Genomic DNA, 16,532 nt, shown 5'->3' with positions numbered 1-16,532 from the left:
TAGCATTAAATCGCTTAACAATCTCAAAATATATCTTTAAACTTCTTGTGAAAATAACAAAAATAGGGAAAAGGCACTTGCGGTACCAGCCGCATCACAGCAAACCATAGAAAATAAAACTTCAACATAACAAATATACAACATAAAATTGTAAACTATATATATAAAGATGATATCGCGACAAAATTAGGAAAAGTGCGGCTAGACGGCCTTGTTTCGATCTCACTTTTATAACGAAATTGCTTAGATTTAATCTGGGAATAATTTTCCTCTTTAATCATGAACTAAAATCTAGCAGTCGCAAAAACAATCTATATGCAAATAAAATCAAATGCATGATACAATTGAATACATATAACAATATATTTGAATTTCTATACATTCGTGACAAGAGTCGGTCAAATTCGACAATGTAATTTTATGCTCTTTTTTAATCTCAATTTAAAATTATAGTAAATCTTAACTCAGGCATACTCCAACATATTCTTATTTGTTTATACCGATAATGATGTTAGAACTGTCTATATATTGAACAGATTTTTAGAATATTACAAAAGTGGGTAGGTAGAGTGTAATCAAAATCAGATTCTTTGATGAACCGTCTAATTTAGAAGTTTAAAGATAAAGACCTCCTCTTTTCCGAATGATGTACGAATAAGTGTCGGATTACCCCCTGAAACAGCACATAACAAGCGTTCGGGGTAGTCTACTCATTCAATACCAGATGGAAGAAAGGGGTGGAGGGCCGCAGGGGTGTACACTATTACCCCTACTTTTCATTCTGCCATGATTTACAATTTGCAAGCAAAATTTAGGCATTGATTACACAACGTTGTTAAACGTGGCACATTTATGATTCTTGTATCCAATAACACTAATGTTCAAGATACACCTGCAACCGACTTTGTTTATAACATTAGTATCATTTGAACACCTGCCCAAGAAATACCAATCTACAAAATGAAGAAATTGTATTTTACAGCCAATATACCTGGAATGCTTTCAATTTTCAATGTTTTATCATCTTGTTTCAATTTCAACATCTACTCATTTGATCCAAAAAAGAAAATGACAAAATATATTTTACAGCTGATATGTCTGGAATGCTTACAAATTTCAGCGTTTTCATGATTTTCATACTGGAATGGTTGAAAATCTAATATTTTCTTTAGCAACCGGAAAAGAAACGGTCCTCAAAATATCATTACTTAATTAATAGTTTGGAATGTCACTGTCCGTTACTAAAACTTAAAACCGATAAAGACAGGGAACTCACCAATTGGTTCCTAATTTAGGAGTGGTTCAAATAAATATTAAATACCAGTCATCGCTGAAACACGCGGTATTTTAAACTGATGTTTTAAAAAAACATTGGGATAGAATACCATCCTCACAAATAACACATCAAAAGTAGGCCTGATATTCACATTCTATATACTATATTTGAATTATAAGATCTTCCCTGGTAAACGCTTCTTTAGAATATACAAATGTCATTAAAATTGTCTGAACCTGACTTATCATTTATAAATTTTAAACAGTCTGGGTAACAGGTTGCAAAACATGTTTACGCCTGAACGGTATTGTTAGAAATGTCGGCCATGTAATTTGATTCTGTAGTTACAATTTATAGCTAGACTGTTGTTTAGTGGTAAAAATGAAAAATTGCCTTGCTTTCTTGATTTTGGTCTATATTTTAAATTCAGATCTTTGACAAACAACAAATATCAAACTGTGCAGTGTACAGGCAATTCGCCTTCTGATTTCAACACTACAGCCAATTCTACTAAATTGTTTATGCCATTTATGTGACCGTCCTGGCAATGCAGCTGTTTGTAATTATTATAAGATTGGGTCTTAATGAAGTAGGTTAAATATACATAAGTCTTTCAATGGAGCACTTCTGTTCATAGGTGTATATTCAGTGAGTTCCCTTAAACAATAGACAATGGATGCACTAACGTTTTCGAAAATTACACCCCAAAACACGATTACGAATATTACAAACAATGTGTTTTATACATAAATATCGATTTTGATAACTTCTATGACTTTTTTTATCTGACGTTCCACTTACTTTTATTTAGACATAGGAATGTGAAGCATTGATTTGCTGGAATTATTCAGATTTTACAAAATAGAATGTTTTGAAGTTGCAAACAATTTCAGACTCTTATTGAATGCATATGAACAATATGAAAGCTTAGTATTTTTTTTAGAATGTCAAACGAACTTAAGAATATTTTCCTCCTGTACTAACAAGGAGTTTTAATAAAGGTATGCTTATATTCAGTGCAAACCATAAGTTTATGCTTAAGTTTAAGTTTTTTTCACATACATGAAGAAATATAACAAGAAACATGCAGCGTTAACATGAGTCTGTTACATGTGTGATTAGTAAATAATTGTCGTATTACTTAATGCGATTCATTGCCGAGACGACGATAGAAGAAAATTAGTTTCAAATTTAGAAATCTAGTAAAAATCTGACCAAATATATTGCGATCAATATCATTTTTTTGCAAATGCCATATGAACTTTTTTTTTAAAACATAATTTGAAAAATCATCTGAATCATAATTTATTTCCAAATCAATAATAATGCCTCACAGGACAGAGCGAATAATCTTCGTTTTGAATAATTTGAATACAAATATTCTATAAACCTCTGAAATAGGATTCTAAAAGAAATTAAATCACTGAATCGATCAATGCATTATTTTTTCACAATTGATTAAGCCATATCAAACCAATCTGCCATTTTTATCTTCACACATTCTGAGAAAGATTGTGAAACTTATTCATTTCCTTGATTTAGATGCTGCACATTATACCAATAACATGAATAAAATATTTGTGGATTCATCATCCACATGCATCGTCAACATAAAGCATCTGTTACAGTGATATTTTCATTGAACGTTAATGAATTGAATATAATAATCTTTGCGGCTAAAATAACAGGGAAATGTAGAACTTGGCAGCATATACATAACACATTTAAAACAATTCCTTTTTCGTTAATTGTTGCTTACATTTACTGCTATAATTCTTATATGTGAAACGCTTTAATTGGATTTTTCTTAAATTTAGAATTTTGCCATCACTACGACAAGCCTCAAATTGACAACTTGGAATGTAACCGTCTGGTTGTTACTACGCATGCGCGCTGGAATGGCAACTCCCAGGTGGAATTCTATCACGTCAAAACGAATGGAATGAGAGAAGAAAGAAGGAATGAAGATAGGAATGATCTTCTTGATAGAGAGTAAAAATGATTGGATTAGAGCGAATCGGGAGAGAGGGATAGAGCGAGTCCAATCCTTTTTTCCCTCTTCATTTTGTTCCGTCCAGGTCACCTTAACTTGGCAGAACAGGCGGTTTAATGTGTCAATTATACCGGGAAGTTTCCCGTCTCAAGGAGGAAACAGAATGCTACGTCCCCCTCCCACGGTCCGCTGATGTAGCAAAATATCCAATCAATCTCACACGAATAATTCTGCAGCTTTGCCTCAAATTACTGCAGGCGCACGTAGCTTGGTAGTTCACGTCCCGAATGGCAAATTTAATAATTTCATAGTTTTCGTCTCTCCATTTTTTTTCTTCCAAAGTCTACGGCGCCTTTTCCTCAGAATAAGATTAATACAATATGGAATGAAGAATTATAGGAATGTCTGAATCAACATGCATACATAAATGTTCATAATGTACAAGTAATATCATATTTCTCCTCGCGATTTCTAATTATCTATCAAGCGAGCGTGAAGACAAAGTTTAGTTCACGAAAGTTCTTTTTTTCTCAAAAGAAGGTTGTATCTTAAAGGCTTTCATTGCTAGCTGGCGATGAGAACCAAGGCGGGCTGATGTCGCCAGGACATAGCTGATCGTCGCTGGATTCGCTGAAATAAACGCTGTTCGCGCTTCCGCAGACACTTCCCGTGCTCCCGCAAATGCTTTCCGAATCGCCGATCCCACTTTCGGACGAACTTCGGCTGCTCCTCGCTCGGTTTCGGACCGGTTCGCAGGTCATCGGAGGGTAACCGATGACCTCGATTGGTGAGTTGGGATCGGGCTCGGTTTTGACCACCATCGGAGTCGGAGAGGGAATTTCGGGTTCGATGTTCTCGTAGGTCTCCATGGGTGCAGCAACAGCTTCGGCTTCCTCGACGTCACTTCCGTCACTCTGGTCATCACGAAGCTTCATCAGGAAGTTGATGTACCGGATGGTGAGGCGAAGAATCTCGTTCTTACTCAGCTTCTTATCAATAGGGTGGGTGGGCAGCAGCTTGCGAAGCTCGGCAAAGGCAGAGTTGACATTCTGCTGCCGCCATCGCTCTCTGCTGTTGGTGAACATTCGGCGGACGACTTTTCCCGAGCCTGTCCGCTCGATTACCGGTGCGTGCATGGCTTGACGAGGAAGATGAAATACTTTCTGACTTCTTGGATGTACGGTGAATGTCTGCTGGTGAGGGTTGGTCGGTGCTTGGTGCGGCTGGGGCTGTTGCTGAAGCTCAGAGAGACCTTGGCTAGCCAATGCAGGGTTGACAACGGTCGGGAAGGTCCAAGTCACCTGGGGTGAAAAGTGCTTTCGCTTTACACCGCCGGTGGAACCAATCTCTGCGGTGATGTCTGGCTTCATGTCTGGCTTGGTACCAGTCAACATCACTTGCGGGGCTGCGATGAGCGTCGGTGAACGCGAGTCCTCGACGTCAGATGTGTCGGTTTTGATTTGGACGCGTTCAGGATTCGGGAGAGTAGGACTCTGGACTACCGGGCTAACCAGGTTGCATCTCGGTGTTGGAGCCATGGTCGTATCTGCACGTCCTAAGGCTTTCCCGGGTTGAGATAAAGTGATGTGAGGTGGACGAGACTTGATCACCTTACTGGTTGGCAGCGGGTTGAACTTCGCTACGGCATCCGCATCGGTCGGTGAGGTGATCGCGGAGAAGCTCGGGTTGACGTGGCCGAGTTTGAGTGACAACATCGGGGCCATATCAACGAAGTGATTGGCGTGGAGTTGGGTGGGAGGGGCTGCCATGTCAATCATTGTGATAAGGGGTTTGACGTCACGGGTCACGTGAAATTCGACTGGTCCAATTGTTCCGGTGTTGGGTGATGACGATGATGACGGCTGTGAAATGATGAGGAGGTATTACGTCTGTAAGGGATGACAAAAAATAGAAAGGAATTGTGAGTGATTTTCAAAAATCGAACTTTTCCATTCATATTTAACATAATTTGTGAAAGCAATTTTTATCTACGGAAATCTCAAATATCCAATGAAAATAAATATGTAATCATTTTTTTGTCGAAGACATTATAAATGTGTTCGTTGGTGTGTGTTTTTTAAAACAGGTTAGTGTTTGCAGATAGTAGGTAAACAAACAGTCTTTCGCTAAAAAAATGGGAAACAACAGCGACTTAATAAACGTAGATTATCATCAATATCATCAAAGACATCTGAAAAGGGGAAAGGATAATACACAACTGAAATATTCACTTCAAAGTCATAATGATATATAATCATAACTGAACAATATCAGCATATACCAGTTCCATTGAACAATATGCAGCCAACATAAGCAAACAAAAAGCAAAGGCTATATGAGCCAACCGAAGAGAAGGGGCGAAACTCCTTATCATAACTCTGGATTACAAATTACGTACTTTCTTCCAGATATTTGTAGGACCTCCACATACTACAAGACGTTAGATTCAAGACCAAATACGTTGATTCTCAGAATCCACCTGCGATAACAATGCTTTCCCAGAAACCGACACCTGCAACAAAGGGCACTGAAAGTGGTTGTATTCTGAAAATACTCAGACTTTCCGAGTCTACTTTCCAAGTACAAGATATTCAGAGGTTCAATCTGGACATAGTATCACTTTCAGGAAATCGACCACAGAAAAGGAATATTATCTTACATAAAGCATGATTGCGTTAGGCCAGGGTTTAATAGATATTACTCCAATCTTACCAAGGTCTGGTAATGTCTATCGCTTTCCATTGACCGATTCTTATTTAACATTTTAATAATAATAATTGATAACTATATGGCGCTTAATACTTACTTTGTCAGAAGTCTATAAGCGCTCTACAGTATATGCAGCAAAATTATCCTGGCTTTAGCAGTGCTGTTACGCGCGCTGCGTTTCGAGCAATAAATTCCTCCCGGGTACCCATTTACCTCACCTGGGTTGAGTGCAGCGCATTTTATACTTGTTTATTCTCTTTGTTTAATATTCCTAAAAGTCACTCAAAATCTTTTCTTACGAAGTGAATGGACACTAGACACAAATACACAATTACAAAGATTACAAGGATGTATCCTGAAATGGACAAATTCCATGATGGAGAGATCATTTTCATCATACCATGAACTTACTACTCTCGTTTCGTGATCATAGAGGCCTACACTCTACATGTCTTACATAAAAAAAAACAATTAAAACGTCTGTCATTAGGAACCAAACAAAAAAGAGCTCATTCTTTTTAATCAATAACATTGATTTTCCATTCTATAACTTATAAAAGAATCTTATTTTTAATCTTACTTTATTTTGGTCCATGATTACACACAAACGAGTTCTGAGAGTCTGGGATTAGAACTTTTACATAACATGGTTATGAAGTATTTATGTCACATTATATCTGACTATGAATTCAACATTTGAAAACTATAAGTAGTAAGATAATCAAAATGCATCAAGGTTTTAAGCATTCGGAGCTCTTGGACCAACCTTTTTTCAGTGTTGCCATGGCAATTACACTCGATCTTAAAAAAAGATCGTGAACTCCACGTAATCACAGGAAAAATAAACACAATCGCGTGCACGCGTTCATTATCTCTATACTCAATAAAGGGGCTTTCTATCGAAATGAGTTCATCGCCTATTGATATTCAAAACAAGCAAGTTTTCACAGACTCTTTTCCATCGTTTTGTTTGAAAACTTCTAGGAGTTCATTGACTCTATCGTTTCCGAGCTTTGCAGGATCGTTTAAACATCAGCTGTTAGTCATACACTGACCAAATGTAAAGTTTAATTTGAGTATGAAAGTACAAACCTACTCCACCATTCTAAAGAAGGGTTTGATATTATTCCGTTCTCAAACGTGGCTATATAAATGAGGCTTACATTTAAACTCTAACATGCATTCCTTTCTGTTTTTAGGCTATGACCAAGCCAAGGGTAACGAAAATCTAGATCATTAAAATCGTAAAATAGCTTAACATGCTTAATCAGGGATCATCTTTGGGTCGTGAATTCTAACGTGCATTGGGGTTCCAAGCGTAAAATAATAAATTCAAATCTTTTCAACTCATCCAAACATCTTTTTCTTCTTCATAATCCTATAAATCAAGGAGACCAACAACATGTTTACCATACTCTATCTTAAAGCTTCTGAAAATTATGTCCTGGGCTCCTGAATAGTCCGGAGTGGTTCCAAACACGAAATAGGTATACATTCCACATTGAACTCCCCCATCTGAACCTGCAAATGGGACCATTTATAGTATCATGGGTCACTTTCTGGGCTGACCAGGTAGCGAATCGCCCTGACTTTTTCGTGGAGACCAGTAAGGACATGGGTTGCTGTGAGATTACCTCGCCAGCTGGTGGTGGGTATATTCTTTCCCTAGAAAAACAAATTGATCAAGGTGTCTCGATCCAAATTACACACTCTCGATTACCCCCATTTATCACCTCGTTTCGGGCCTTGTTTGCGGTTAGCTGAATAATTTATACAAATTAGTTTTATTTCTATTGACTATTAAATGTATTGTTTAACTTTGTGAGCAGCCGATTTAAAAAATTCTCAAACCAAGATGAAACATGTGTACTAGTGCATGTATAAGAACTAATAAACCCTGAAAACAACCATTATTGAATGAAAAGCGAAAACTACAAGTAAAACCCCGATTTTGTAAATAGGCGTCTTATAGACACCTAGATAGTACACATAAGTGTATGGGAAGAAATTAAGATGGTGTTTCTGGTCACTTTATATTTCAATTTTTGAAGCACTAAATAATTATTTTTGAACGCAAATTTTTCTGGGCTTCATTTTTGTGACATATCACAGACACAGGTGACAAGTGTGACCTTCTAGCTCAGATTTTTTAAAAGTCAAACCCATGTTAACCAATCACTTTAATATAGATTGTTGTATCTTTTTTAAAAAAAATACTTTTATCGTTTATTGAAACATGTTTTAAATAGATTTTCATCATCACTTCAATCAATGTCATAGCATGCATGATGATGATCACGATGATAACAAATTACCCGAAATGGTGCCTGGATATTCATTTTGCCCTCCATTGAACGGTAACATTGCGTTCAGAGTCATGACCATATCCTCGCAATTAGCTTTTCCTTTTCTCTTTCTATCCTTTTCCCACTTTTTTGTTGTATTTTGGCACCACAATTGAAAGAGCATTGGGGCGCGGTCATCCTTTGCCCTTTGTAGCACCATGCAATACTGGGTATAGATGTGCTAAATGAGAAAATGGGTGTAAAACAGATAATTGTGCAAACATCGTTTGTGACCATAAGGAAAGAAAAATTCTAGTAGAAGATAGCATATTGATACGACGCGATTCCTCTTCTGAACACCATGTATATGGTGATAAGAATGATTATGAAGGCAAAACATCCCGACTTATCTTCAAATATTATTTTTGCTGTTAGGTCCACACACCACAATCTTCGGATGAGCTCCTCGCCCACCGAGATCTAAGACAGAGATCAAGGGGCCGTCACCGGGTCTCATCCCCTCCGATCCCGCTACAATCCCCCTCGTAACAACGTTTATTTTTCTTGAATGAAATGGATATAAACTAGATGAAAACATACCTGAAAATTAGCCTACCTTTCAAATTTCCAGTTTTTTGTCCTCATCGACCAATATTTGAGGTACATGTAACATTAAATCTCAAATCTGCTAATTCAGCCTTCTTTGGAACTCACAGCAGTCTATTTCTTTTCAAGACAAATCCTCAATTTGTCTCTTTAAACACCATTAAAAAATGATTTCGTGAAATCAAGTTGGTAGACTGTAGTTTTTCCAGTCACAAATATCATCACCAGAGGGAGTGTCCGGGTACTTGATGGTGATGTGGGAGTTGACCCAACAGGCTGGTTTGGGTTAATGACCAACAAGCCAACTCTTTCCATTACACTGTATTTCTTTTTTTTTAAATAATTCTTTCTCAATTTTTGTTCTTTTCACCTGTAACGCCGGCCCTGACCATCGCGATTCTAGGACTTTAATGAGAAATGCTCACGTCTATTCGAGTGAGATGTTGAACATAGGGTATCATCTACCTCACTAAATCGAAAGAAATCTTCTTCTCTTATCACCTTTTTATTCATGGGATTTTATTGCACCCGACGGAAGTCATTGAACATGAAATCAGTATCACACACCCCCTGTTCTTGCCACTAAAACGAAAGCGATTTCGGCCACCCTAAAACAATGAACTTGTAAATGTTTGTTACGGCATTCAATCACAAATGTTCTAGACATACTACTTTGTAATTACTACTGGTTTAGAAGAAATGGCGAGGCGAGGGGTGGGGAGGGGGGGGGGGGGGCTGGGCTACAATGGGTCGGCCATTAACCACGTAGCCGGGTCACTGTGGCGGAAACTCGATGCATCCGGAGGTACCATGTTACTTCCTCCAACCCCGAATTTGAGCCTCGCTGTATACATGGTATAGGGCACAATCTCTGGTGGTAGGGTGGTGTTCTACCAGTACCAGGGAATCAGGTGTGAGAGAAGTAGAAGAAGTAGTAAATCAATGGTTTCTATTTTATACAGTATTTTCAGTCAGCGGCAAGCATAGTTTTCTGAGCTTGAATTAAAATCACACTTCGCCAGGATGTATAGCTATTTTATGGCATTTTACTTACGAGTAGATTCCTATTACATGTTGTACGTTCAGGGATGGGGAGGGGGGAACGGCTTTAAAAATGGGATGGAGGACCTTGAACAAAATCAAAATCAGATGACATTTCTTTACGTCTTTGTATTGAAAAAAAGTTTGGGGTCGAGCCCCCCCCCCCCCCATTCCGCAGCTCGTGGAATTGATCATGGCCTCAAAGTGAGAGAATTTCCGTTTCACTTTTTCACCCCAGAATTCATGTATAACAGATTAAATAAACAAGCAAAGAAATACATGAATTCATAGAGATATGAACGAATATATGTAAATAAACACATAAGGCCCTAATCAATAATACCTTAGAAAATATAATTAATAAACAATTAGAGCTACTGCTATAGTGAATTAAAATGTGCAAATTTGAAGTAGTTAATTAAATGTGATAAATACGGGTCCCCCCCAACAATGAATGAATTAATAATTTGATTAAAGAATAAAGCATTTTCTTCTGTGTTACCAGTGCAGTGTTTTTACCTTCGAAGTATATTTTCCAGTGGCAATGCAGGGCGCGATCCATTCACTTTAACGCATCTAGGCCCATCCGCCTATACATATATATTAACGGTTTATAATAGTTTATATCTACCTCTTTAGTAATCGCTATCATATGAAATCATGGAAGTTCCGTTCATTACACCCTCGACAGAAGAGAGGATGTGACGTGTAACAGTTTAACATATACACTTCTATTATGATCCCATGCTGAAATAAACAGTTAAAGGTATATATCATATTTTATAACCGCTTCGCTCTCAATACAAACAAATGAAATAAATAAACCGAAACATCGATTTGTTTTTTAAAACGAGACGGGGCAAAAATCAATACTTGAAAGTGAATATTTGGATAAATACAAGTCCATGAAGTCTTACCGTATTTTCAATGACTTTAGAACGTTTACTAAAGCCTTTTATATGGCTATAGATTTTCTTGTTTCTATGAAATTACACGTGAAATAATGGGTTATATCCCACCGATCCTCTTTGGCGCGAAAATGACATAGTTCAGGAGGACAAACAATTGCTGCTTTCATTCTTCATTAAATCATTACACACCAAAGACTAACGGTCGACTCGGAGATTAGTCGCGCTAATCGAGGCCCCTTCCGAAAACTTGCGACAATTTCCGCACCAAAAGAGACGCGGGAAAAGACATTGTTCATGTAACATACAACATCAAGAGTAATCAACAATAAATTTAAATTGGGCAATTGTCTCGTTTAATTAATCTAATTATAAGGTATTACTTTAATTGCCATTGTTTGTGATTACGTTTTCTGTATTGGTCGTTGATCAACTTATTGCATTAATAGATAACTCGCTTCAACAATGCGAATGAAGCAACAATATAGTAACTAATTTAATGACATTTCTATGAAATTTAATTGTTATCTGAAAAAACTATCATGGTCATTATTACTTCATAGCCATAAACCTTGCGAATCGAAAAAATAAATTGTTTCCACATGCAACAGACCGATGTTTCGCTTCCAGAAATGAAAATTTCCAAAAAAAATTGGATATGTACAAAGAACATGAAGAGGGATTATTACCACGGTCATAAAAAAATTCCTCCAAAGACGGTTCAATCATTTGCCCATTTCATTTTATCGCCTTTTCATTACCATCGCACACTGGTCATTTTTAGAAGAGAGCCAGGGGTGCAGTTTCGCACCCCTCCTGCACCCCAAACGTTCTCCATCACGGACTGATTTACTACATTGAATTAGAAACAGCACGCGCACTAAAAGAATAATTGTTACATTTCAACCGTTTTATTGCTATCATAAGGTCACCAGTAACTCCAATTTGATCCCCTGCAATGGGTCATTTAAGTGTCATCACCTGTTTTAAGGGTTAAGCTTATCTTTGAAAAGTTCTGAGAAAAGGTATAATAATATGAAGAAGGTGGACACAAAAGAAGAGAAACGTGTGGTGAGACTTCGACCAATTAAACGATGTTACTATTTTTCTTTATGTTCCTGATAAAGCTTCATATTTTGTAAAACTTACACCAAAAACAACAAAAAAGAGAACTTATTAAAGCTAAAGTTGGTTTTGGATAAAAAAAAAACTTTATCTGCTTAGGGGTGGGGTAACTCCAAGTCACGTGAATAATCTAGGACCTAAAAGATGTGGGCTTATTGCATGAATGTACTTCAGAGTTTCCCCTAACGCCGTGACAAAAAAAATAAATGAAAACTAAAATCTAAAGGCCAATATAAAGAATGAAATGATGTTTGATCTACAAGGCATCAAGAGAAGAGTACGGCCCAGGGAGTCTACGTCAGTTCAAGAAGATCCTGTTTGTAAAAACTGGCTTCAATTCAACGGTCCCGTAGGGAGGTTCCAGTCGGCTGGAGTCGGCATGTCTCTCTGGATTATCGCGTTAGCCAACCCAAATCAAGAAATCAAACAGATCTACAGATACACTCCCACCAGCCAGTAAATCACATTTTCAAAAAGTACAGAGAAGAAATCCGGGGAAGAAATGCTGCATGAATGTCTTGGTAGCATCGCCAGGGCAAGTCACAGAATATCGGTTTGTACTATTGGTATTCAGAAGATGGATAGAAACCTGTTGCCAAAAAAGGTAACCTGTGAATAAATTGGACCCATAACTTCATCAATATCGCCGTCATCATTGTTTCGCACATTTACTTCAAACGAAAAGAAAACATCATCGATTTAGGAATATAGCATGAAGTGAAAAATATATCAGATATTCAACAGTCGTCATTGAATCATATTGGTGAAACCTGGATATTCATTATGTTCATGAGACCCTTTATTTTCCACAAATAATAGAAGTATCAGATACAGGCACGATCCATGGTTGAATTCCTCTCTTGGAAAAACCACAGGCTATTAAAATCTTTTACCTCCTACACAATTTTTTTTATCATAAAGTGGAAAAAAGAATTGTAAAATGCCGCTTCTGATTAATGTAAGCAAGCATGGACCTTTATGATAAAAAAAACCCCGACAGAATTGTATTTACCTGAAAGGGTTTATGCCTGTCGATTTCTACATGTCATATAGGGCCTATTATCTCACTATAATTAGTATACCGTGATCAAACCGTCTCCTACATAGCTTTGTGTGGAATGAAGATGTTTTGTAATAATCACTTAAGGGTCTTGCAAATGTAAAATTTTGATGCTTTTCATGCCACATCCTGGACAAATTGCGACGCAAACACTAAAATGTCTATGTCATTTTAATCTGTCCATTTGCCATCGACACGGTATGTGTTGTTAGTTGTCAGAGGAGAGGTGGAATAACGACTTTTTCTGAGAAAGATGGAGTGATATTCATTTAATGTCAGAGGTCAAGTCCGGTGAACATCTTGACTTACGTCACCATAGCAACGCAAACATGGAGTGTGAATAATAACATGACTATACCCTCAGTGACAAGACCTTAGATATGAGCAGCGAGGTTAACGGCAACCTTCCAACATGGAAGTCTCTACAGTAACTCCATGGTACACCAGGGAAACCCTTGGTGTAACTGGGTTGCAAACTTAGGTCTTTTTACCTTTCTTTATTGTGGCACAACACAAGAAACATTTGTGTTTTTACAGGTTTCTATCAAATAAGGCCTTTGGTATCTCTCTTCCGTGTCCTTATTTTTCCTCAATTTTTACCACGATGTCGAAAACATCCATGTAACCAAAGACACATTCTCGAGTCACTACCCTCCAGCTTTGATGTTGAAATCACGACTGTGTCTGCTCTGCTGTCAGGGTTTTCCCGAATCGTCGTCACTCTACTTGTAACAGAAGTTCACATGTCATGATTTTGGCATATATTCCAGACGACTGTATTTTGTTTACTCATATTTCTATATTCTCTTCCAATGTTTGGGTTCGATAATGGTTTAGGGATGTATTAAGGGCCATTAAACCTGCATTGAGAAGTCAGGGGTCGCTGAACACTTGTTGATCTCTTCCTGAGTCGGGAATTTTTGCAAAGAAAATGACGTTAGAATTGTTATCGAGACACGATTCAGATAACAATGATAGAACCATTGACATCAGTCATGAAAGAACATTCAGGACTTCTGACGAAAGAGAGAAAGAGAGGGAGAAAAGGAAGAAAAGGGGCGACAACTTGGTTCTTGAAAGGATGACGAAACATTGAACATCTACGACATCTTAGGAGCATTACCAAATCAGGGAGATTGTGGGACTGGGAATCAAATTTTGTTAGGTAAGATCACTTTCCAATTATGATTTGAATACTATCAAAATAATACTCTCTTCGGTTGATATCTGGAACTCTCCCTCTCTCGATCTCAAAGTCACCTGTTCTTATTCTGTAGCCTCTATTCTACAAATTGAATCTCGACGTTGTTGTGCTCACAAAGTCAACCAATCGTTCTACCAGCTGTCAGACCCTCTACCCTTCCATACAGGTTCTTGAACTCAGTCATGCCCCTCAGGTCAGGTCTGCCTTGTCTTGTCCTTGAGAAAACTGACCTTCACTGGGGCACCTAACTCTTCCCGAACCATCACAAGCCCATCGGAAACTTGGTTTCAGACATCCTCAAGAATACCTAGATGACCCAATATTATAATATCAACATATCTTTGAACTTCCACTCCACTCTTCGAGAAGAAATATCTGAAACCCATCGGAAACACAGTCATAGTCATAATCAAGAACATGAAGAAAATGACCGAAGAAACATCACCTTAATAAGAAAGGACATTCAATTGTCTTCTTCGTTTCATCATGGGGATATTAACACAGATCTCCATAGTCTCATCAATGAATTCAATCTAAGAAACATGAACTTCTTTGTAACAGGGCATTCAACTGTCTTCTTCGCATCATCACGGACCTAAAAGTTGGTAGGCCCATGGTCGCATTAATGAATTCAATTTGTAGAGCTATTATTAAGAGGTCAAGAGACCACAAACAACAGAATTAGCGGCATCTGCTTGAAGATTCATCGGGTTCAATGTCATATAACTTCAGACATCATCATCGTCGGATGAGGATTCTTTTAACCACCTGTTTCTTGGGTTCTTCGTGTCTACAGGGTTTTCAACCAACGGCCAGAACACGGGGACATGGGGAGGGTGAGAGGAGGGGAAGCGGCAGGGACTGTAGAGCAACGTCGATGTTGTACAACTAAAAGAGATATTGCCGTATGAGGCGAATGATCTGGAATGAAAACGCGACGCTGTGAATAACCATTTAGGCCTACTATACTCAACTGCTAGGGAAACGTGAAAATCAAAGGAAAATCTTACAACTAAAACCAAATGAACCATTTGATGCCAAAATTGTGACATCAATATGGTGAACGCCATGCTCCCATGTCAGTCCATCCCCGGTCAGAACACAATTTATATTTGGGTTATGGTAAGCGCACACTTATGTTGTCATTTTTTTATGTCGCGGTTGCAGATGATCTGAATTCACTCATCAAGGACTGTAATTTACAAACAAGAAAGGGATTTTGAATAGAAGATTGTTTGATAAGATAAGTTCTGATACATACCTATATCATGTGCGAATCTGTTCAGTGATCTTCGATGTTGTGTTTGAAGGTATTCCTCGAGTTTACGTGGTTCATTGGCCTGAAGCATAGAAGAGGTACAGAGATTCGAATCCCACTTCACAAATGATCTCATTAAAAACACTAGATGAGACTGACATCGTATAGGTATTATTGTGCAGTTATATTATCCACGTCTCTGCGAGGCTGAAATTCGTTCAGTATAGTATACTGTACTAAAATATGGTAGGCATACAATCATTGATGTCCGCTGAAATCCGGGTGCGAAGCAGTACCAGTTATATAACCTTGAGGAGATGTACGAGTTCAAAGCAGAATTCAAGTCTCCAAACGTTGTCCGTTTCCACTATAAATCAGTTTACAATGAGATGTTCCGATGCCGTCATGCGATGTTGAAGTATATCCCGCAATTCATGTGTAGAATGAAGTCTTGTATTGTTCCAATAGACGTCGTGGATATATGCCAAGTCGGTTGCTCGACCTCGTTTGATTACAGTGTACTGGAATGTGGTTGTTGGAGGGGGAATGTATCTGGATTTTGGTCGCGTGCTGTTCGCGCGAGTCGAACGACAACTTGTTGCTTCGGAGCCTCGCACGCTTCGGGTTGACTTGTACCTGTTACATTCGACCTCCGCGAGAGTTTTATATCAGCGATCGTATGCTAATCTCCCCGACACGGTGCCATTCAGTTGCTTGTGCCGAGGGGGCGGGGCTGGTGCTGTACGCGTGCCCGATCAGCTGCTGCAGAGTCAATCAATTCGTTCAAGGCTCGCGTTCTTTTGACCAATCAGCGCTGCGATGGCCTCAGCAGAGTGCGATAGTTTTCTCCAGCTGGCGCTGCTCTGCTGTTCGGAGAAGCGCTCGCTCGCTGATTGGTTGCATTTGCGTGAGCATACATTACACGATCCTACCATGATCCTACCAACAAAGTGGTCCTTGGTAGGATATTTTTGAAAAATACAGGGAAGTAAAAGAGGACGAGGTTTTATTAAACATTGATATCAATCCCACCACCATACCCCCTCTCTTCCCCTTCTGCAATCCTT

At 38.3% G+C, this 16,532-nt stretch overlaps 1 protein-coding gene across 1 annotated transcript; it reads right to left on the bottom strand.

Annotated features, from left to right (window-relative positions):
* Positions 1–450: 450 nt before the first annotated feature.
* Positions 451–16,194, bottom strand: LOC121423567. The gene is made up of 2 exons (XM_041618927.1): positions 15,469–16,194; positions 451–5,158 (listed from the first exon to the last, which is right to left on the bottom strand). The coding sequence occupies exon 2, from the start codon at positions 5,045–5,047 to the stop codon at positions 3,818–3,820; it is 1,230 nt and encodes a 409-aa protein (XP_041474861.1). The 5' UTR covers positions 5,048–5,158; positions 15,469–16,194; the 3' UTR covers positions 451–3,817.
* Positions 16,195–16,532: the final 338 nt, after the last annotated feature.

Source organism: Lytechinus variegatus, chromosome 11, assembly GCF_018143015.1.
Source record: "Lytechinus variegatus isolate NC3 chromosome 11, Lvar_3.0, whole genome shotgun sequence".
Classification (NCBI taxonomy): Eukaryota; Metazoa; Echinodermata; class Echinoidea; order Temnopleuroida; family Toxopneustidae; genus Lytechinus; species Lytechinus variegatus.
This window is presented reverse-complemented; position numbering and strand designations above follow the sequence as displayed.